Source organism: Eucalyptus grandis, chromosome 7 (genome assembly GCF_016545825.1).
Source record: "Eucalyptus grandis isolate ANBG69807.140 chromosome 7, ASM1654582v1, whole genome shotgun sequence".
NCBI lineage: Eukaryota > Viridiplantae > Streptophyta > Magnoliopsida > Myrtales > Myrtaceae > Eucalyptus > Eucalyptus grandis.
Genome location: NC_052618.1, coordinates 4,840,122 through 4,862,155, shown reverse-complemented (window position 1 = coordinate 4,862,155; position 22,034 = coordinate 4,840,122). Strand labels below are relative to the sequence as shown.

General features: G+C 40.5%; 2 protein-coding genes and 1 long non-coding RNA gene across 6 annotated transcripts; 2 read left to right on the top strand and 1 right to left on the bottom strand.

Annotated features, from left to right (window-relative positions):
* Positions 1-3,141, bottom strand: LOC104454820. Of its 3 annotated transcripts, none has more exons than XR_005552781.1 (3): positions 2,447-3,141; positions 1,341-2,274; positions 1-798 (listed from the first exon to the last, which is right to left on the bottom strand). It is a non-coding gene; the product is annotated as an uncharacterized LOC104454820 (long non-coding RNA). The 3 variants fall into 3 exon arrangements; XR_005552782.1 differs by having other exon boundaries at positions 1,341-1,424; XR_005552780.1 differs by having other exon boundaries at positions 1,341-3,141.
* Positions 3,142-11,846: 8,705 nt separating this feature from the next.
* Positions 11,847-13,204, top strand: LOC120286443 (L-ascorbate oxidase-like). Its single transcript, XM_039317141.1, has 3 exons — positions 11,847-12,046; positions 12,151-12,333; positions 12,535-13,204. Exons 1-3 carry the CDS (start codon positions 11,900-11,902, stop codon positions 12,634-12,636), a joined length of 432 nt encoding a protein of 143 aa, XP_039173075.1. The 5' UTR covers positions 11,847-11,899; the 3' UTR covers positions 12,637-13,204.
* A 4,630-nt stretch (positions 13,205-17,834) lies between these two features.
* Positions 17,835-21,278, top strand: LOC104452515 (L-ascorbate oxidase-like). 2 transcript variants are annotated; one of them, XR_005553036.1, is made up of 8 exons: positions 17,835-18,247; positions 18,339-18,404; positions 18,572-18,752; positions 19,089-19,223; positions 19,433-19,712; positions 19,928-20,282; positions 20,356-20,444; positions 20,601-21,278. XR_005553036.1 is itself a non-coding variant. In XM_018859536.2 (6 exons), the coding sequence occupies exons 4-6, from the start codon at positions 18,889-18,891 to the stop codon at positions 19,868-19,870; spliced, it is 657 nt and encodes a 218-aa protein (XP_018715081.1). In that variant the 5' UTR covers positions 17,855-18,247; positions 18,339-18,404; positions 18,572-18,752; positions 18,855-18,888; the 3' UTR covers positions 19,871-19,885. The 2 variants fall into 2 exon arrangements, 1 of the variants encoding a protein (XP_018715081.1); XM_018859536.2 differs by lacking the exons at positions 19,928-20,282; positions 20,356-20,444; positions 20,601-21,278 and adding an exon at positions 18,855-18,972 and having other exon boundaries at positions 17,855-18,247; positions 19,433-19,885.
* Positions 21,279-22,034: the final 756 nt, after the last annotated feature.

Here is a 22,034-nt window from a genome sequence, read left to right as displayed (position 1 = left end):
TGCCTATAAATCAAAAACATTCCAAACTTCATCCAGAAGAAGCATCTTTTGTTCTCTAATTCTTCTAATATTCTCCATAATATTTCCTTCAGATCACTGATCCCTTCAGTATTCAATTTAAGTCTCTGTGCAATTGCCTTTTGCAACTTCTCTATGCTACTTTCTTTGGATACCGACGCAGAAATTACAATGTCAAACATTTTGCTGATTTCCACATCATCATTCAAATTATGCATGATAGTTGTCTTCCCTACTCCCACTGTCCCCCAAAGCCCGATTCTTTTCACCTCGCGATCCCTCAAGTAACCAAGGATCTCTTCAACAGCACAGTGCATTGATGGCTTATTTTCTGTTTTGGGTGCATGCATTGTTCTAACAGGTTCAGGTGGTCTCTCGACAACTGCTTCTGTTTCAAGTCTTCCTTGTGCCCACAGACTATGCAGTTCCTCACACTTCTCAGCCAATCTTTTACTGAGATTGGAAGCTGACAAAACATGACGCCGTTTCCATGAACCTTTTCTGGATTCATTTTCTAGTTCTTAAATGTCATTCTCAATATCCTTAACCCTACCAATCCAGGCTTCACACTGTTTAGCTTTTTTCTTTGTCTTGTCTTTGTTTGCTTTAGCTTCCACGTCATCCCTCCTAGCAAAGAGTTTCTCTTTTTCCTCGGTGAGCCTTTTAAAATTCTTTCCAAGTTCATTTGCATAATTGATTTGGGGACCAACATAAGCTATTAAGCTTTTTCCATCCCTGTATGCCTCAACAGAGGTTGCCGTAGCTGCTGCCTCAACCATACTGTGCAAGCAACAAGCTAGAGTTTATGATCTTAACCTAAATCATAATGGACAAAATCACTAAAAGTAGTACTTTGAAGCACAAGAGTCTCTAGTCTCTAACAAAAAAAAAAAAAAAAAAAAAAGGAACAAATTTATTATGCACAATGAAATGACGGCATAATTTTGGGCCAAACAAAGAGCCTGCCAAAGTCAACCCAAAAAATCTTGTTTTGTTCTTTGTTTTCCTAAATCTATTCCATACAACTGTGAGAATTGGAAGGAGCAGACTGAAACACAAGTTTACTTGACAGTCTTTTACTTATCATTTGGTCGCCAAGAAGCATACAATCCCGATAAAGATTATTGCCAGCAAATTAAATTATTTCATTCCAAGGAGACAGATGATTAAAGACTCCTCTAATTGTAGCATCACAGTTGTTCATTGTTCCATCACAGCTTTTATCGTTACATGATTTCTAAGAGTAGTTCTGTATTTAAATATGGAAGTTATAGATGAAAAGTTGCTAAAGAACAATAAGATCTAGGTGTTGACTAACTTACTTTTGAAGAGGGCCAAATACTCAAGAACAGCTCACGTTGAGGATCGCATGACTACATGAGATGCTTGTGTGACCTGCAACTGAACTGCAGCCACAATTTGAAGGATATAGTTGGATAAAAACATTTGAGTACGTTCTCAGTGAAAAAAAAATGTTTTCAAATTAAAAGAAACATAAACCTAAACAATAAATGCCAACTTAATTTAAAAGAGTCTCGGCAAAGGAAGAACAGATGAAGACATAGACCAACAGTAAAGATCTATTGTGAGTGGTGAACATGCACTGACCACCTAGCTTGGATGCATAAAAAATTATTCTCCAATTAATCCAAAGAAAGGATTGTGGACAACCTGGCAAACGTTAAACATTCATGATAAAATTGTAAAACTACAGATGCAAAGAAGATTGTGATTTTCAATGTCATCAAGATGAAATGCCGAAGCCATTATAACACTGATATAAGGTATTATGGATGTTTTTAGCATGTTGTCTGAAATTTTGCAATTTTAGAAGGCAGCTTCACTTGTCTGTGCAATCTTAGATGCATCGTGAATATATCTTTCTAACACAAACACCACTGGCACACGTGTGGACTCCAAAACACAATTGCAAATAATTGGACATTTTCAGCAAGCAAAATCGAAGCACCTCAATTCAGCTATTGGTACGATTACTTTACAATGGAAAATGAGAGGGGAGGGAGAGGGTGGTTCTATTTGTGACTGAGAGTTCAAATTAGCTCGAGGGTGGCGAAGTCCCCCATTCACATGAAAGTAGACAAAAGAAGTCCATGAAAAATGTGATTAAAAAATACCCCACTGAAATTCAACTTCGCTACCAGCTTAATCGCTCGACTTCAAAGTGTTGGAGAAACTGTTGCCTCGAGATTTGGTTGATTGATATCATATGGCTGATGCGATGCTCCTTGATTGATACTGTATATTAGGGAATATTTTCTTTACTTTTCTGTATAATTATTCCCTAAATCATTTAGGCTCTATGTATCATAAATAGGCTTGTACACTTGTATATTTGATATGAGAAAGCAATATACAATTTCCATTATCTTATTCCTCTGTTCATCTTTCCATCATCTCAATTCCTTACCTGGTATCAAAGCTTCTGCTATAAGCTTCCGCACAGCAAATTTCAACCTGCAAAGCAAAAATGCCCAAAAGTCAAAATCCAAATTCTGGTTCGTCCAACAACTCCTCCAATGACCCTTCTTCAGATCCCAGTATTACTGAAGAGAACCAGCTCGAGGAGACGAGAGAAAGACAACCAGATTCAAATCAGTCAGTCCCAGGATATGCTCGTTCAGGACAAATTTTTCCAGGGCCATACGTTCAATGGGTCCCTGTTCAAGTTCAACCGGGCCAAATCGGCTCCGTTGAAAATAGCAAACCAGGAGAAGGTCCGAATCCCGAGTCTAGGTCAGGTTGGTAATTCCCGAATCAAACTGGTTCGGGTCCACCGGGTTTTGGGGCAAACCCGGCTCTGTTTTTTAGCCCCAATTTCATTCCACTTGCTGGAACCATCAGTGGCTGGCCGGAGCCAGGCGACGCCCTCTACACAGCCACCGGCGACAGTCCGGAACTACGCCTAATTACCCTACAACTCACGGGACCGGGGAATTACTCCGTTTGGTCCCAAGAACTCCGGCGTGCCCTAATAACGAAGGATAATGATGGGTTCATTGACGGCACCGGGCCGGTGCCGTTCGATGAGCGATTTGCACTAGGGGTGTCAATGGGTCGGGTCGGGTTTTGTTGTTACCCGACCCGACCCAAAACACAATGGTCACACACATGTGACCCAACTGATTTAAACACATAAGATGGTCTTATGTGTTTCGGGTCGGTTCGGCGAGTTGCTGGGTTTCCTCTTTTCTTTTTTTTCTTTTTTTCCTGGGGTTCGTTAAATCCTTTTAAAAGCTCGAGAATTTGAGGCTGCAGTTCATCGTCACGAAGCTTCTCAATCTTAATTAATCGATTTAAAGCAGCTTTCTTCTGGGTGCTTGGAAACAATGCTTCTGTCAAGGACTCTGCTGCTTTGTTAAATTCAACCTGCATAGACACATTGAAGCCTTTAGCTTCTGATGATACAGAGATGGAGAAGACATCAAATGCAGCAACTCTTTTACCTCATATTTTTTTACATTAGAAAATCTGTCTTTGTGAAAAATGTAGCACAACCATCTATTGTATTGATATTCCCACCATAAACCTGCAGACAATGGACATATAAATAAATAAAATGACATGAAACCTAAGACAACATAAAAGGAGAAGTCCATGAATAACCTCGATCGTTTTTTTCTTGTATAAAGCTTCATAACCATGTTTGTCTAATTCAAGGGTGAAAAACTCCACGAAATGATCACTTTGAACCTGGAAAAGAAAACATATCTGTTTTCAATGTACCAAACATGCCAAAAAGGGAGGACAAAACTAATAGTCAATCTCCATCGACGCATGAGGAGGAGGCCTAGTTAACATTCTGTTCTTCCAAACAAAGTAAATCTGATCAACATACATCCTCTTACTATAAATTCATTTCCCATTACTCTATCTACAAAGTAAAGAATCTGCCACAATGGCTGATATATTTAAACAAAAACAGTAATTTAGCAACTTCATCTAGAAAGAAACTAGATTATCTACAAAGACCTTTTTTGCTTCAATTACATAAACAAAAAAATTAAGATGTCCGCAACCTGGAACTTCCATTGAGAATAGGAATGCTTATCTCAATGTATACCAGATAATTATGATGGAACTCCAGCTATCAGTCTGACAAGACATCAAGAAGTAACACAAAAGAAAGCACTCGTGTACCAATAAACTAGTTGATGGTTTTGTGAGAGTCTATGATAAGTTCTTTGTCTGCTCTTCTTCTTTTCTGTTGTCTGTTGTTTTGTTTAAAGTACAATTCAGCTATGCTTTGTTCTGTCAGGATTGGGTGGTGTTTCGCCAAGGAGTAGAATGTGGCTTTCAAGGGAGAGTCAATAAACAGGGAGGTATGTCATATAAAGAAAATATAGTCCTCTGTTTCTACTTCCCTTTGCATTGCAAAAATGAACTTTCTTTTGTGCTTGTAGATCCCAGTCTGTTTGCAATAAAAAAATATGCGCTATCTGCTTCCATTATGGATATCACTCATGTCATGTGGGATATGAACCTAAATTAATTTGTCAAGTTGTCGTGTCTTATTTGTTGTTACATGTGAAATTGCTTCTTTTCAGAGACACGAAAATCAGAAGCGGGGTACTTAAACTTATGCGCAAGATCTAACTTCAATTCACAGCCTTCGCTCTCCAAAGTAAAAGGAATCACATTTCCATGAGAAACAAGTATACTCCCCGACACCTCACATCACCTAATTAGCACAAAAAGACAGGCACATTTTGCAGCACTTTTTCTCTCTCGCGAGCATCTTCGCAGTTCCTTCATTCTAGCCTTATCCTGGAAAGAGAGAAAAGATGCTCTCTCAGAAGTCAAGCTGCCGAATCTCTTCTTTTCTTGGCAAACACCAATTACACAAATCCGACGGCAACTCTCCGATTCTTGTTCAGCTTCCTAAATCCAACTCCACCAGACGACTCACCCCATTTCCCGAAATCATCCAAAGCTAAAGAAGACGACGCAGAGACCCATCAATCATTTTAGCTATAAATTTCGGCAAGAACAAGCACTCGCTCGACATGAAAACCAGACAACTCGCAGGAAACAAAACGAAAACGAAAACCCAGAAATCAAGAAGGCGGATCAAACCTATATAGAGCGTAATCGAGGACTACGGGGAGAGCGAACCTTGAAATTCCACTGGAAGTGATCGGAGCTCGGGGTCGAGAGCCGACTCGTCCTCCTCCTCGGCGTTGCCGACAACGATCGATGCATTCGGCGGCGGCTAGGGTTCCGGCGTTGAGACGAGGGGTGGCGACGGCGACGGCGAGGCGGAGGTGTGTCGACCGACGGCAACGACGATGCATTCGGCGGTGGCTAGGGTTTCGGCAGTCGTGAGCGTAGGCACAGTCGTGTCGTCGGAGAAGAAGGTAGAGCCGAGAAAGATGAGAACGTGTTTGTGTTTACTGTTTATGTTTGGATTTGGAGTTACCGTGTTTCGGGTCGAATAATGTTCCGACCCTACCCGACCCTAAACATATCTTCATTGTTTATTTTATGTCTGTGTCTCAAACAGTATCAAGATCCGAAACAAGCATATTACTTGTTTCGGGTTCGGGTCGGGTCGGGTCGGGCTTTTTTGACATCTCTAGTTTGCATGACATAGTGCAACCAGCTCGTGTGAACGTGGATAAGAAATTGTCTCAGCTCGGAGGTAGCCGTGGGACTCCCACCGACGCTACTCTAGCTCAATACCGAGCAATTAAAGAGCGAGAAAAGGCAACACGTTTTTTACTCATTCTCAACAAGACGTACCTGCCGTTTCGACGCCAAATCCTTGGGCGATGGATCCGGTTCCGCCTCTTGGACGCATTTACCAACTTGCCGTCCAAGAAGAATCCCAACGCCTTGCTTCCACGGAATACTTGAAGACCGGAGATCACGTCGTCTTGGCAGCAAAAGCAGCGAACGGAACGCCCATGGAAGAGCTGGTGAAGAAGAAAACCCAGCTTTTCAAATGGACGGACGGGATTTAATAGGAGCCTTTCGATCCGACGGCTCAGGACATACCAGAGCCTTAATGCAGATGAGCGGACAGGATCTAATCCCTGGATCAGACGGCCCAGGACGCCGAGCGAGATCTAACGGCCAGGGTTTTATCTTGGCAGCGCCTAAATCGGACAGAGGAGATTTGGCCACGTCACCCCCCCCTTTGCAGATGAAGATCCTATTCTTTTTACTAACCAAAAGAGAGAACCCAAATCGTTAACGGGTCCAAATTGCTAGCACTCAATCCATCAAATTTCGATAGGGCAATGCAATAAAACAACCAGTGCACTTATTACTACATTTTAGCTCACGTTGAATTTGATCCTTAAACTCTAGTTTTTATTCGATTTAGTCCTTATATTCTTGGAATCAAATCGATTCCTCTTTCCAATTAACTTGGTCCCATTGACATTTGACATGAACTGCCGTGGCAATCCAATTAGTCGTGGAACCAACATTTGTTGATGCAAGGGCAATGGAAAAATTACCTAAAAAATCATAAATCTATTACAATTTATTTTTTTCAAATCAGCTTACCTCCTCGAAAACAAATTTACACTAATGTAGTTCGGCCACACCCTCTTTTCCTTGACCTTGGCAACATTACCTTGTTTTGTGCTTGCACCATGCACATGCCGTGGATATTCCATGCACATTCTCTAGAAGGACTTCGGGTTAAAAGAATCATTGACTCAATGGGTATATGCTCAAAGCAAATACGTTAGCTTAGTGATTTTGGTGTACTTATTTGCAAAATAGCTTAGAAGTTAAGAAAGAAAAGAAAGACAAAGGAATTGTATGGACGTCCTCTAATTCGAGTGTGTAGGAGGTGGAGCTCACCGGTACTAAAGACACTATCTCCTGCGATTCGTCACAGTTGCATCTTCGGAAAAGCCCTGTACCCCTGCTCCCCAACTTCAAAACAGGTTCCACCTCCATTTTGAAAAATTACCATTCCAAATTCTAACTAAAAACCGGTTTGACTTCCAGTTTGTAAAATTATCGGTCCTACTCATTTCCCTCGTCGTTTTGTTCCAAGTTCTAACCCAGAAGTTGAACTCACGAAGCTGTCAACTCAGAAGACGAACTCAACTCCTCCTCGGCAACGCTCCTCACCTCATCCAAAGCTTAGGATCTGGGTAAATAGCTGACCTAGGGTTTCACTTCTTACACATTCGAGTTTTGTCTTACCGCCTGCCTTTTGTTTGAGAACGTATACAGGAAATGAAACTAAAAAATGGCTATACTAGGATGTGTTTTTCATCAGCATTTTGATCGAGCAATTGTTGTGTCTGTGGGGAACGATAAAATTCATTCTCATGGTGTATATAGTTGTGTTACGGCACTATTGTGTTTGAGCGACTAGTGTCTATTGTCTGACAATGTATTTCGTTCTAGAATGGCCTAGGTAGTAGTGTCCGACGTGCTATCCTTTTCGTTTGTCTATCTATGTTGTATATTTGATTTAGTGTTTCTTGGCTATTGAAAAATGCACGACTATTCGACATTGAGATCCTAACGCACGAGAGAAGTGGCAAGTGTCTAAAAACTTTTGTCACTAGTAACTCATTCTTGAAGATCGTCTACTTCACCTTCTGATTTGTGTTCATCATAAATCTACCAAAGGGGGCCACCACACATATGATCAAGTTAATTTTTCTCGTTTTTGGTCCTTGCCCTTTAATTTTTCATTCGCGTTGTGTATTTTTATATATTTTCAATATATATTAAGTAAAAAAAAATCATTAAAAAATCAATGTAGGCCAATGGGCGGCTAGGCTTGAAATGAAGTTTATTTTTTTCTCTATTTTTTGCTCTTATCTTCAAATTTTTTGTTAGTTTTCTTTGATTAACTCAGACAGTCTTATATTTTTATGATAATACATAGTGTTTTCCTTTTTCAATAAATATCAACTTTCACATTTTCCATTTGAGATTTTGATTAATTAGTTCTCTCGAGGTTACTTTCGCCAACTCAAAATAGTCTTTAACCAATCAATTTTCGCGTTAAATGCCACGTTCAATGAGAAGCGAAAGCCCACATGCGCTCTGGGCTTTGAACACCCGTGACATCGTCTCTGGACATGGATGGCAGCAAGGTCTTAAATCCCGATGGAGTTCAAGGACGAAGAGTCGCTGAAGGACGAGCTCGCCTCCATAACCTAACACGGTTCCGAAAAGGTCTCAACGATCCGCATTGAAGAAATTTAGATCGCTGCCACAAAAGACCATCCGGTATCATGATCAGCCGCGATCAAAAGAGGGCAAAAAAAATAGGAGATGAGAAAAATCCGCGAGCATGGAATTTGCACGGCGGCGTACATGATCCCCGAGAGGATCGACACGGATGTCCTTCATAGTGTCCACGATAGGTACAAAGGTGATGCTTGAAGTTTAGGCATTTGTGTTCCTGAGTTGGTATTGAAATATTAACGGACCTCTCCTTTTGAAAGCCGAAATTACATAGATCTTTTCATTAAGACGCCTAAGGCGCGGATCCTCAATCCCATGTCAGCCACGGACCAACTGAATATGATTCTTTTTTCCTTTGTTCTTTGTTTTGGCAATGTCCCCATTTGCCTTGTTGGAAAAAGATCGATTAAAGCAGCACTCCATAGGGCGAGAAAAATCCGTCGATTTGTTGAATGCAAATGGATACTCTAAGCACACGGTCTCTTGCTGAACTGGGAAACTTCCACGTAAAGCAAAAGGAAAGGCCACACATCGAACTAAAGTCGCACAATCTTCGAGAGAAGTACAGTGGCAAAACATCGATCAACCCATGTAGTCCAGCCACTGTTTGCATTGCGTAATAAGAGTCGTACGGAGGATTTTCCAAGCTGCGATGAAGCATATTAGTATAAATGAACACCCCTTGCAAGATAAGAAATTAAATGCCTGCGGTGCATCTTCATCGAATGAGGTAGAATCAGCTTGAACCTTGCACAAATTTCAGAAAAAGCTCACATGAACATGGTATTGAATGATCGTCGTAATTAGCGCTCACCTGATGGACGATGAAAACATAGGTGAAAGTTTTACCGGGCGAAATGGGCCTTGGAACGACTTCCCCTGTTCCATTGCTCCCCAAACTTTGAATCTGCAATTCAATTCGGTCTGAACTCATTGTCGCATAAACTTCTCATTACAATCTTCATCAAACACAATTTGGATGGGTTTCGCTACCATACCTGTTGGATGTTGTGCCAGTGGATCGCGACATTCTAGCTCAACCTATTGGAAAATGAATTTTTTGAATTTTTTAAAATGATCACTTATTTCACTTGAATTAATTAGTTGGTGAAAAAGGTTTCATTATCAACAATAATATATATTTAATCGATGTGCAACCAATTATTGAGGTGGAACTATGTTAATCGATGGTTTTATTAACTAGAACCACGTTGAAGACTTGATTATGTTTACCTATTAGTCCTTAATGTTTTCCCCATGTATAATTAGGCCCGTTAAGACCATGGCCACTCATTTAACTCACTGAAAACTCTTCATATGTGTATATGGTACTTGAATAAATTTCATAACAAATTAAAACAAAAAGAAAGTGAACAAAATAAAAATGTGCTGGTAAAATAACAATTAAAATGACCTCAAGATTGAAATTCTCAATAGAAAAACTAGAAAAGTACGCCAAAATCATATTTATGCCGGGTATACATCCTCAGCTACATATTTTTATTTTTTTTTCCAGTTGTTGCTTTACTCTTTCCAATGTTAAGATTATTTCGATTTTTTTTGTTGAAATTAGAATATAATAAAGCTTTCAAAGCCAAAGTAAAAAAAATTACTTCGGCAGCCAGCGACCCAATTGGGTACATTGCATATGAAAATTTTAGCAGTCCATTCACCGTCTGATTTTTCTATCTCCCTCCTGACCTTTATCGCACTGTTTTCTTCGTTTACTTTTCGCAAAATATGGAACAGAACATGGCATGTTTGGATTTACTGGTACGCTAGCCAAAATAAGAGAAAGATGCTCAGCTGGCGAGCGTAGATTGAGAGGAAAATATTGACCGCTTTTAGAATCCGAACTCAAGTTTGAACTCGAAAGAAATCATCATGAGATAGCTTAAACCCAGCATGTGTATGTGCCTAAGGAGATCAAGTCTCGGCTTTGCTTGGATCAAAACAGGACAGAGTAACACGGATTCACGAAAATAACTGTCTAATCGCGGAGTTCCCTACCCAACTTGGAGACGGCGGCAAGCAGGCCAGCTCGTGACAAATTGGGCTATGGTCTGCCACCTTGGTATCTTTGAGCCGGGATCTTTGGGCAAGGGATGATGGGTATGTAGATTTTGGAGTTGTCGATAGCTTGTAGAATTGTCTCACCAATCTTATCACCCACCTTGATAGCATCTTCGTCCCTAAATACGCGGATTCCGGCATTATTCAATTCTCTATTGAGGAAGCCCGTGAAGTCAAAACGAGTCTCCGCACCACTAAAACTCAAGAACACATGGTACTGAAATTCTGATGCTCTGGCGCCCCCCTAACTTGGTGTGGCGTGGCATGGCCTGGCTAAGAAGTGAGCTGAGGCTTTTGGAATGCTTCCACGGCAGAGCAAACAAAGATGACCGATATTCCAACGAAGACGGAGACACTCCAGAATATACTGTATGTTACACAGACACCAGAAAAGAAGAAGAAAAAAGATCATCCAGCAGCTGAAGGTGTGTGCAAATAGATTTAGCGAAGAGGATTTCTGCTCAGAGTGAACAATCACATGCAAAAACACAAACAAATTCGGACGAGATTTTACCTAAATTCACAGGATAATAGTGCCAAATTTGGACTTCATCGGAATCGGCTAGACAGATGACCGGTACGGTGCTCCCTGGCAAAGGATGGCCACAGTGGTGGTCCGGTGAGGTGCACGCGGCGGTGATTCGGCCGACGATTTGTGGCACAGCTCATCTCATCTCGTCTCGGTAGTGACTTTCGGCCGGGGGTAGCGATGCAAGACGAAGCCACGAGGGACGCCAACCGAACGAAAACAGGCTCGAGATCATGATGCAACAGCAACGGCTTGGGACAGAGAGCACCCACGTCGTCTTCGGTCCCGATCCTGGGATCCAACCTGGGTCGTTTTTTATACTATATTATAATAAGAATAATAAATAATATTTTAAAATCAAAAAATAATAAAAATAATTTATTTTTCAGAAAATCAGAAAAATCCAAAAATGTCATATGTTTTCCCAAAAAGCCCAAAAAAATCAGAAAATGCCAAAAAAATGATTGGGAAGCTCGACGACGGCATTGTTTCTATGCCTTTTTGTGACGATGAGATTGGCAGGGGCTCTAGGGCCTTTCTACAACAGGGAAGTGAAGCAGGAGCTGATGGGCTCCTACAAGAAGCAAGTCGTCACTATAAATGGACAGACGCCCTGCCCCACCATCCAGGCGCATCAGGGAGAGAGTTTTCGTCAGAGTTACCAACAGGTTGAGCGACAATGTCGCCATCCATTGGCACAACACCGAACAGGTATGGTTGCGAAATCCATCGAAACTGCGTTTGATGAAGATTGTCATGAGAAGTTGATGCGACAATGAGTTCGGATTGGATTAAATTGCAGATTGAAAGTCTAGGGAGTGATGGAACAGGGGATGTCGTTCCAAGGCCCATTTCTCCTAGAGAAACTTTCACTTATTGTTTCATCGTCCATCGGGTGAGTCCTAAGTAGAATGATCATTCAATAACATGTTCATGTGAGCTTTTAACATCTGTGAGAGGTTCGAGCTGATTCCACCTCATTTGATGAATATGTGCGGCAGGCATTTAATGTCTTATCTTGCAAAGGGATGTCATTTATACTTATATGCTTCATTGCAGCTTGGAAAATCTTAGTACGACTCCTATTACACAATGCAAACGGTGGCTGGACTGCATGGGTTGATTGATGTTTTGCCGCCGTACGGCGTGGCCGAGCCATTCGCTCAAGATTATGACAAGAGCATCATCCTCGATGACCGGTACTACAAAAGCTATTATGATTGGGTGGGAGAGCCTGAGGTGATTAATTTAATTTGATTGCCTCAATTATGAAGAACTTAAAAACACTAGTTTCACTCATTTGTTGTGTTCGTTTCATTCTCTTTTTGTTGCTTGGATTGCAGTCCCTGCTGATTCCCAGGAAGGGAAAGTTTGATTACGCTGAATCGACCACTCCAAGCTCACATCCAACAGCTCGTGATGCGATCAATCTTGAACATCCCCACTGGAGGGTTGCCCCTGGTAAAACTTATCGCCTCAATATTTCAAGTGTGACTGCTCAATCTGCTCTCAGCTTTAGGATTGAGGTATAATTTCATTACAACCTACAAATTGTTCCTCCGGTTGGTTTGTTTCCTCGCTTTCTATAATGAAGTGTGCACATCTGGATTGGGCTTTTTCGATGTTTTTAAAGACTTATTAGATTGAAGAAATTTTGGAGATATATTTGCAAGATGAAGGGACCCTTCATTTTTTTGTTACTCAGGACCTCAATCTTTGAATTGCAGGATCACAACCTTACCATTGTTGAAGCAGACGGGCATTGTATAGAGCCAAGCTTGATCGTCTACTCGGGCAAGACATACTCTGTCAAGATCAAAGCCGATTAAGATCGGTCGAGAAATTACTCGATCACGACCAACATTGTTGGCCAGAACGCCACTACCACAACCGCTCTCGGTCTGGCCGTGCTCAGTTACTCCCCACCTGCTGGCCCGATTCAGAATGACGTCACACCGTAGTTAGTTTCTCCAGAGAATATAAATCATATTTTTGTTTTGTTTATTAGCTTTTTAACGAATTACTGGGGAACATGCTGGTTAGTGTTTTATTCAGTTGAATTTGACATTCTAATCGAGTGTTAAATTGGCTTTCACTATCCAAGTCAGAGGCGATTCTAGTCATATCTCAGCATTTCTCCTGGTGATGGCATGGGATAGTTTCTTGCATCGTTGTTGACTGATCGAGCAATTTGTCATAAGTCTCTCGGCTGTAGTCCCCTGCAAACAGAAAGATAATGTTAGAGCAGGTTGCTTCAACTTTGCAGGGTATACCCAATTTGTTATTGGGCACACATGTTGAACATTTGTTCCAATTTTAAGCATCTTCTAGGAAGAGGAGATTGCTTCTATTTTGAAGGAAGAAATTGTTCAGACCGCCATAAATCTATAGCACAACGGGCACTGACGGAGATCATTGATGATCAAAATAACATCGTCTTATGAATTTTTTTTTTCTTTTTCCCCCCTTTTCTCATAGTTCATCTTCCTAGAAAAAGGCCAAATCCATTTGATTTCTAGAAAGTATTACTAATCCTTAACTTTTCGCAAAATTCTTCATTAGTGGTTTTGAGATTGTTGATAAGATCATTTGGAAACCTTCTACTGTAGATGTGGATTCCATCGAATGGTTCAGAGATAGGATGAAGCTCATTGGGTTGTTTTCTTACATAGTATTATATGGAATGGTCTAGGATGCTATGGTCAAGACTCAAGATTGAAGAGTGCATGAATGAACTTCGAGAGAGATTCCACTCCGTGCAGGCAATATATGTGACAACACGTCTTCGCTAGTAAGGTTGTTTTGCTCATATATGGGATAGTTACGCAGTTTGGAGAAGTATATTAATTCCATCTCTCTGACGTTTCTGATTACTGCTCTTGTAGTATACACATGGTCTCGTTCAGTGATGAGTATTTGTTTGTTGAAATTTGCAAAAAAAGGCACTTTCTCATGGTACATGCCACATTGTTTATTTTGTGGTCAGCTTTACATAACTATAATGAGACTGATATGATTTCAAACTGAACATGTTTTGCTCATATATGCGATAGTTATGCAGCTTGAAGAAGTATATCAATTCCATCTCTGACGATTCTGATTACTGCTCTTGTAGTATACACTTGGTCCCCTTTAGTGATGAGTGTTTGTTGAAATTTGCAAATAAGGCACTTACTCATGGTACATGCCACATTGTTTATTTCGTGGTCCGCTTTACATAACTATAATGAGATTGATATAATTTCAAACTGAACATATTTCGGGATAAATCAGCCCATTATAGACATTAGGAAAAAAGCTCTGTTCGTAGTGTTGCTGAGATTAGTCACTATAGTCCTACCTAGAAGCGAAAATAAACGAAGGGGAAAGAATAGGTAGACAACTCTATCATCCCCACTCGACATGGTTGCCGATCTAAGGTAAAGGTTGTTTTTTTTTTTTTGGGTCCAATTTCAATAGCATCCACAAATCACTTTCCTGTCATTCAAAGAAGGTTTAGCATCGATCCATTTGAAAAAAAAAATGCAAATCATCAACCTGACCAATACCCTTGATAGTTTGGGTTTTGATGATTGGAATGTGCTGTGTGCCAAGTGCGGGAAATTGCATCGGAAATAAGAAATAGGATCGCTTGGTTCGTAGTGAACCGGGTACCCCTCGGAAAAGGGACATGAATGCACAACCACCTACAAATATATGATATTATATTGTATAGTTTTGGCCAATTAGATGGAGTTAACAAAGGAACTTGATTGCATCAATTTTACAAATTATAGAAATTGATAGCCTTTTTTGAAAGTTTTAAAAACTCAATTACACTTTCATTACAAGTTTTAGAACTTTTTGTGCACTTATGCATTTATTAAAATATTATTCACGATACATTTGATAAAAATAATTTGGAAAATTGATAGTAATAATGTCACAACTTTCATGCGGTGCCCATTTGATACTAAAAATTTTCAACTAACTAGTTAAGTCTCATTGATTTTAGAAAACGTTCACTTGAGTGACATCGATAATATCTCTTATAGAAAAATCCGACGTGGTATTAATTTAGCATAAAATTGTTCGACCGAGCTAGCCCAAGAAATGAAAAGCATGTCGAATGGTGTTGTTTAACCCTCTCAATGCCTCAAATCGATGAATAGGGGACGAATTACGCACAATCGATAACCATAACCCCACATTTCCATCCGCGAATTAAAAAAATTGCGGAAGATAAAGGCTTCGTCCCTGTCTATCCTCTAGAACAAAAGCATAAAGTTGCAAAATTTGTAAAGTCACCACTCTCCAACTTGCCCTCCTGCCTTAGTTAAGTCCAACGTGACCCATCGAGGATAATTTCTTCCTTTACATTTTTTTTTAATATTCTTTCCTCTCTTTTTTTCTTTTATCCTTTTTCTGCTTTTTTTCCATAAAAAGACAAAATAAAAAAAAAAAAAAAGATTAAAACCTAAAAACACACAAATTTAAAAAAAAAAAAAAAAATCCAGGCAGAGGGCTGGCCCTAGCCCTTAAAAGCATTCTAATAATCCATGTATAATATTAATAAAAATGAGAATCGTTATCTAGTTTGTACCCTAAAGTTTATCAAATGCTAAAAGCCAAAAAGACATTTCGTGCCGTCAAATTTTTGGCCCCGGTTGTTTAGACTGCAAAGTGGAAAGTGCATTTTCATTCAGACATAAAAGGGCATGGGATGAGAGAAATTAATATGTGTCTATATATATGGTTTTGATGTAATATAATATGCCCCAATTCTCTCTTGTGAAACCATTGTAAATTTTCTCACCGTACCCATGGAGTTAAAGTCAATGCATTAGAAGTCAAATTCTAGCAAATGCAAGGGTCCAAAACACCTATGAATGCATCAAATCAACAATTCATGGAGAACATACATTGAAACTTAAAGGCATCTTTAGAGGATTACCAGGTTAACTCCTAAATCCGCAATTAGCCAACTCCTAGATCAGGCAAAGGAGTTACGAACCTCCCCGAGCCGGGCCCTTAGCCAAAAGAAAAATAAAATAATAAAAAAAAGAAGAAAAAAACCAAAAAATGTCCTGCTCACCAACCCTTATTCCCAACATTCTCCGAGTCAAGACTTTTTATGCAGCTTTCGGAAACCGGTGCTTGATTGAACGAGCACCTTCTCTAGCAACTTGTCCATTTTGTTCCGCAAATTCTTGCGTGCGTGTGCGTGTCGTTTTGGTACTTTGATTATTGTCTTTTTTTAATTTTTTGGTAAATGATTATTGTCTTTGGATCTACGAGTTGTAATCTAAGGATGCAAAAATATTGTTCCACGAATCGATTTTTGAACAGAAATCGATTTTTCTATTTCTATTCCCTAAACCGATTTTCAAAGCAAAAATACGTATTTGTTAGCCACATAAAATTTCTTTTTTGAACAGTGCCGGTGAGGCTAGCTAACAGTGAGGACAAGCGATAAGAAAGATTTTTATTTCTCATTTTTTATTTTGAAAATTGAAAAGTAGAATACTTTCACTTCTCACTTCTGTTCCAGATCTATTTCTAAACTAAAAATTTATTCCAAAAATAGATAAATGAAATTATATTATCAAATTGATATCTGCTCCAAACATATTCTTGAAAACAAAATAGAAAATAGAAAAATAAAATGATTATCATACTTGTCCAACGTAATCTCAATAGAAAAAGAGTAAAAAATATAAATCATTTACATATTTCCTCAAACCAGATAAATATTAAAAATACTTTCATGATACATTCTTTCTAAATTGATGAAAATAATATGACAAATGACATAGCACCACAAACGCATCAAGATTTCCTGCCAAAAAATGCATCAAGTTTAGAATTGCCCGGAATTTTCGGATGCTAATAAATAGGCCTAAGCCAGGCCAAGCGGGGCTATAGATGAACTTTAGGATGCACGCTGCGAAAGGAGAGTTACGGAATGGATTATTGGAGGTTGAGCTAAGTTGACTCGCAGTTTGATGAACCAAGTATCGAGTAATTACCGGAAAGAGGCTAAGGTAATCTGTTATATTTGAAAAAAAAAAGCATCAGTTTACTTTTCATTTCTCAAATATTGTGTCGAGTTGAGTAATTATGTTCATAAACTAAAATAAAAGGAAAGATATATGCAATTTAGGCTCCGTTTGTTTCTTATAAAATGAATGATTCGATTTTTTTTTAAATAATTGCTTATTTCTCTTGAACTACTTGATTGATAAAAATATTTTCATTATTAACAATATTTTATTTTAAAATATTTTTATGGACGATGAAAATGTCTTTGGAGCATATATTTTCGTAAGCTATACAAGTGTTTATTTATGAAATAATATTTTTCAATCATTTATTTTTCGTAAAATAAATGCAGTGAATTTAATATATTCTAATTAAAGCATAATCAATAATCGAGGTGGAATTGTGTTTCCTTTACCCTCTCTCATTTCTCGCTGTTTTCTTCGCTTTCCTTTTGCCCTCTCCTCCCCACCGCCGGCGACGGCTCCACCACTGAAGTCGTCCGCCGCCCCCGCCGCCGCCGCCGCCCCACCGGGTCCAAGAACAAGCCCAAGTCCCCTCCGAGGGCTCCCTCTCCCTCAGCCCCTGCATCCGATGTCGCCCCCTCTCTCCAGAGCTTCCGGATCTGACGAGGGCTCGACCCGACGCTGCTCCCTCCGAGATGGCCTCCGCCGCGACCCATTCCGGATCCGAGAGACCCAAGACAGATCCGCTCGAGATCCGGCTCTTGCGGGCCCGCCTCCGGTACCCGGGGGTCCGCACGCGAGGCAAAGAAACCGAGGAGATGAATTTAGGGGCGAGGTCGAATCGGGAACCGAACCGAACCGAACCGAACCGAGCCGGCTGGTTCAGGTCACACGTGGAGGCGATGCTTGGTTCTTTCTTTATTTTTAATTTACGAGGTGGGGCGAGGATCTGCTCGTGTCTGCTTGTGACGCCGTGGGGCATTATCAGCCCGCATTCCTGATCTGCCCACCGCTTTTTTGGCAGCGATACTTTAGGAGGAGATCGCTTTTTTATGTAAAAGTTGATACTTTTTGGAGATGGCTTAAATGTACGGCAAAACGAACCAAGCGGACAACTTCTTCTGCTGCTGCTAAATCGACAGCGGCCCCACGAACTCCGTCTCTCCCCCATTAAAGTCCCATCTTTCGTGCGCAGCTCGGGTTCCCGGTGAGCGCGAGAGATGGGTAGCTCGGGTTCTCGTGATGGTGGCATCAGGAGGAGCTCGAGGGCTTTTCTACAACTGGGAAGTGAAGCAAGAGATGATGGGCTCCTCCTACAAGGAGCAGGTTGTCACCATCAATGGACGGCACCCCGGCCCCCACCATCCAGGCTCATCATCAGGGAAACAGAGTTTTCGTCAGGGTTACCAACAGGTTGAGCCAGAATGTCGCGATCCATTGGCACGACACCCAACAGGTATGGTGGCGAAACCCATGGAAACTGTGTTTGACGAAGATTGTAATGAGAAGTTCATGCGATGATGGGTTCGGATTGGATTGAATTGCAGATTCAAAGTCTAGGGAGCGATGGAACAGGTGATGTAACTTTCACCTATATTTTCATCGTCCATCAGGTGAGCCCTAAGTACAATGATCATTCAATATCATGTTCATTTGAGCTTTGTCTGACATCTGTGGGAGGTTCGAGCTGATTCCACCTCATTTGATGAATATGTGCGGTAGGCATTTAATGTCTTATCTTGCAAAGGGATGTCATTTATACTTATATCCTTCATTGCAGCTTGGAAAATCTCAGTACGACTCCTATTACACAATGCAAATGGTGGCTGGACTGCATGGGTTGATCGATGTTTTGCCACTGTACAGCATGGCGGAGCCATTCGCTCAAAGATTATGACAAGAGCATCATCCTCGACAACTGGTACTACTAAAGCTATCATGATTGGGCGGCAGAGCCTGAGGTGATTAATTTGATTTGATTGCCTCAATTATGAAGAACTTAAACAGCAGTTTCGCTCATTTGTCGTGTTTGTTTCATTCTCTTTTTGTTGCTTGGATTGCAGTCTTTGCTGATTCCCAGGAAGGGAAAGTTTGATTATGCTGAATCGACCACTCCAAGCTCACATCCAACAGCTCGTGATGCGATCAATCCTGAATATCCCCACTGGAGGGTTATCCCTGGTAAAACTTATCGCCTCAATATTTCAAGTGTGACTGTTCAATCTGCTCTCAGCTTTAGGATTGAGGTATACTTTCATTACAACCTACAAATTCTCTTTTTGTTGCTTGGATTGCAGTTTCTGCTGATTCCCAGGACGGCTCGTAATGCCATCAATCCTGAATATTTGCACTGGAGGGTCGTCCTTGGTAAAACGTATCACCTCAATATTTCGAGTGTGACCACTCATTGTACTCTCAGCTTTCAGATTGAGGTATACTTTGATTACAACCTAAAAATTGTTTCTCTGGTTTGTTTATTTCCTCGCTTTCTATAATGAAGTTTCCACTTCTGGATCATATACTTTGAGCTTTTTCGATGTTTTTAAAGACTACTAGATTGAAGAAATTTCAGAGATAGATATGCAAGATGAAGCGACCCTTCATTTTTTTCGTACTTAGGACCTCAACCTTTGATTTGCAGGGTCACAACCTTACTGTTGTTGAAGTGGATGGGCACTATGTAGAGCCATTTGTGAACCAAAGCCTGATCATCTACTCGGGTAAGACATACTCCGTCAAGATCAAAGCCGATCAAGATCCGTCGAGAAATTACTTGATCACGACCGACATTGTTGGCCAGAATGCCACTGCGACAACCCCTCTCGGTCTGGCCGTGCGCAGCTACTCCCCACCCACTGGCCCGATTCGGAATGGCGTCACACCACAGTCAGTTCAGAGCCTGGGGAACAAAGCCTGCCAAGGTAATATATGTGGCAGGACTAATGTCTTAGTTAGAGAGGCTGTTTTGATCCCTTGTTTGAAATTAAACAATTTGAGGTTATGTTTCCCTAGAGGATATAAGTCCGAGGATATTTATTATCTTTTAAGCAAAAGTTCGCTCTTTTTCTTGAATCTTTGAAAAGTATGATTATTTTTCTCCTGAGGATATAAATTGTTTTTTTGTTTTGTTTGTTAGCAACGGAACTGTGCGCATCATGAATGAAAAACTATAAAAGAAGCAGAGCCCTGCAATGTTGGGTTTGATGCTGCAGAGCATATAGGCATTGGATGGCAAAAAGAGAAGCAACAGAACTGTGGACACCGTTGGGTTTCTATGCCTTTTCGTGACTTGCGATTGGCAGGGGCTCTAGGGCCTTTCTACAACTGGGAAGTGAAGCAGGAGCTGATGGGCTCCTACAAGAAGGAGGTCGTCACCGTCAACGGACAGACTTCCGGCCCCACCATCCAGGCACATCAGGGAGAGAGTTTTCGTCAGACTTGCCAACATTTTGAGCGAGAATGTGGCGATTCATTGGCACAACACCCAACAGGTATGGTAGCGAAACCCATCGAAACTGTGTTTGATGAAGATTGTAATGAGAAGTTTATTGGATTGAATTGCAGATTCAAAGTCTAGAGAGCGATGGAACAGGTGACGTCATTCCAAGGCCCATTTCAGAAAAACTTTCACCTATATTTTCATCATCCATCAGGTGAGCCCTAAGTACAATGATCATTCAACACCATGTTCATTCAACATCTGTGGGAGGTTCGAGCTGATTCCACCTCATTTGATGAATATGCGCGGCAGGCATTTAATTTCTTATATTGCAAAGGGATGTCATTTATATGTATATGCTTCATTGCAGCTTGGAAAATCTCAGTTACGACTCCTAGTACGATTCCTATTACACACAATGCAAACGGTGGCTGGACTGCATGGGTTGATCGATATTTTGCCACCACCTTACGGCATGGGCGAGCCATTCCTTTACGAAAGTGATCATTCCGTAAGACAAAAGTACCAGTAAGATTACAACCGTGAACTGGCTAGAGGCAGGAAACTCGGCATGGGCAACAAGTCATTTCGATGGCATCAGACATAGTTATCTGTGAACTCGCTAGAGGAAGCAAACTCGACAGAAAAAACCATATTGCCTGATCATGAAAGTGACCATTCCATAAGACAAAAGTACCAGTAACAACCAAGAAGATGACAGCCCAGATTGAACAGAGAACCATAGAATGTCTCTTATCTCCCCAGCTTGCTAAATAGTATGAAATTATGGGACCATTATGTCCATTACCGCATGTCAGGGCCATTAATATCGTTCTAGGAGTTCTCAAGAGACCCATAATGAGATTGGTATTGGGGGTCTCAGTTAAATTCCACAATGATGACATGCAAAAAATCCACGGCAGTGCCAAAAAAGGAGTGTGCCTGACATTGGCATAAGCAACGAATAAAAAGAGATATCTATAGTAAGTGGAAATGTTAATACAATTATGTACCTATCGCTGGCTAAAGAGCATTTATTGCCACAACATTCTTTCTGCAGTATTTTCATAACGTCTAGCATGATTCATGGAGTATAGAGCCAAGATCAACTATGAAAGCTATTTCTTCTGCCATTAATTTCATAACGTCTTCATGTGATTCATGGATACTATGGTACCTAGCTAGACGACAAAAGCTATCCCCATGTAAACTGTGCTGTAAGTAAATATTGTACCCTTGATCAGATCAGACCATTTAAAATAGCTATTCCATTTAAACAAGACAATGGACAGCAACATTATTGGAGTAAATTAAAACAGACTAGATATCATGCTAAAATAACTAAGCTTTAGGAAAAGATGAAGACACTAAGTAAAAGATAACAGCAAATGGATCCATTTGAATAGCAAAACGTCACGGTAATGTGAACACATGCATGCGTGTGAACACATGCATGATTAATTCCATCTATAGAGAAGAACATCAACTGGATTAAATGAAGATAAACAGCCTTCAAGTTCGAATGCCAACCAAAAATGCTAGTTGAGCATGTAAAAACAAATATGAAAGCATGACAAGAACCTACTTCCACCAACTCATGACGACTTAGCTAGTTCAGAAAGACACAGCAGCAATTCCTTTACAAAAGCATGTTCTGACAAAAAGAATAAACTTTTGTAAATCATCCAACAGTCCCATTCCATATTCAATCCCCAATCAATATTTCACAATCCTCTCATGTCTTTGCTTGATCAATGTGCATCACAAAACTTTGGAAAGTTGACAAATAACTAATATACGGATT

Bases quoted from the DNA above. Each gene is read 5' to 3' on its own strand.
- LOC104452515 (XM_018859536.2), top strand. From the start codon at position 18,889: ATGCTGAATCGACCACTCCAAGCTCACATCCAACAGCTCGTGATGCGA. The intron at 18,973-19,088 runs GTAAAACTTATC...CTTGGATTGCAG, and splicing joins CCACTGGAGGGTTATCCCTG to TTTCTGCTGATTCCCAGGAC. The intron at 19,224-19,432 runs GTATACTTTGAT...TTTGATTTGCAG, and splicing joins CTCTCAGCTTTCAGATTGAG to GGTCACAACCTTACTGTTGT.
- LOC120286443 (XM_039317141.1), top strand. From the start codon at position 11,900: ATGCAAACGGTGGCTGGACTGCATGGGTTGATTGATGTTTTGCCGCCG. The intron at 12,047-12,150 runs GTGATTAATTTA...CTTGGATTGCAG, and splicing joins ATTGGGTGGGAGAGCCTGAG to TCCCTGCTGATTCCCAGGAA. The intron at 12,334-12,534 runs GTATAATTTCAT...TTTGAATTGCAG, and splicing joins CTCTCAGCTTTAGGATTGAG to GATCACAACCTTACCATTGT.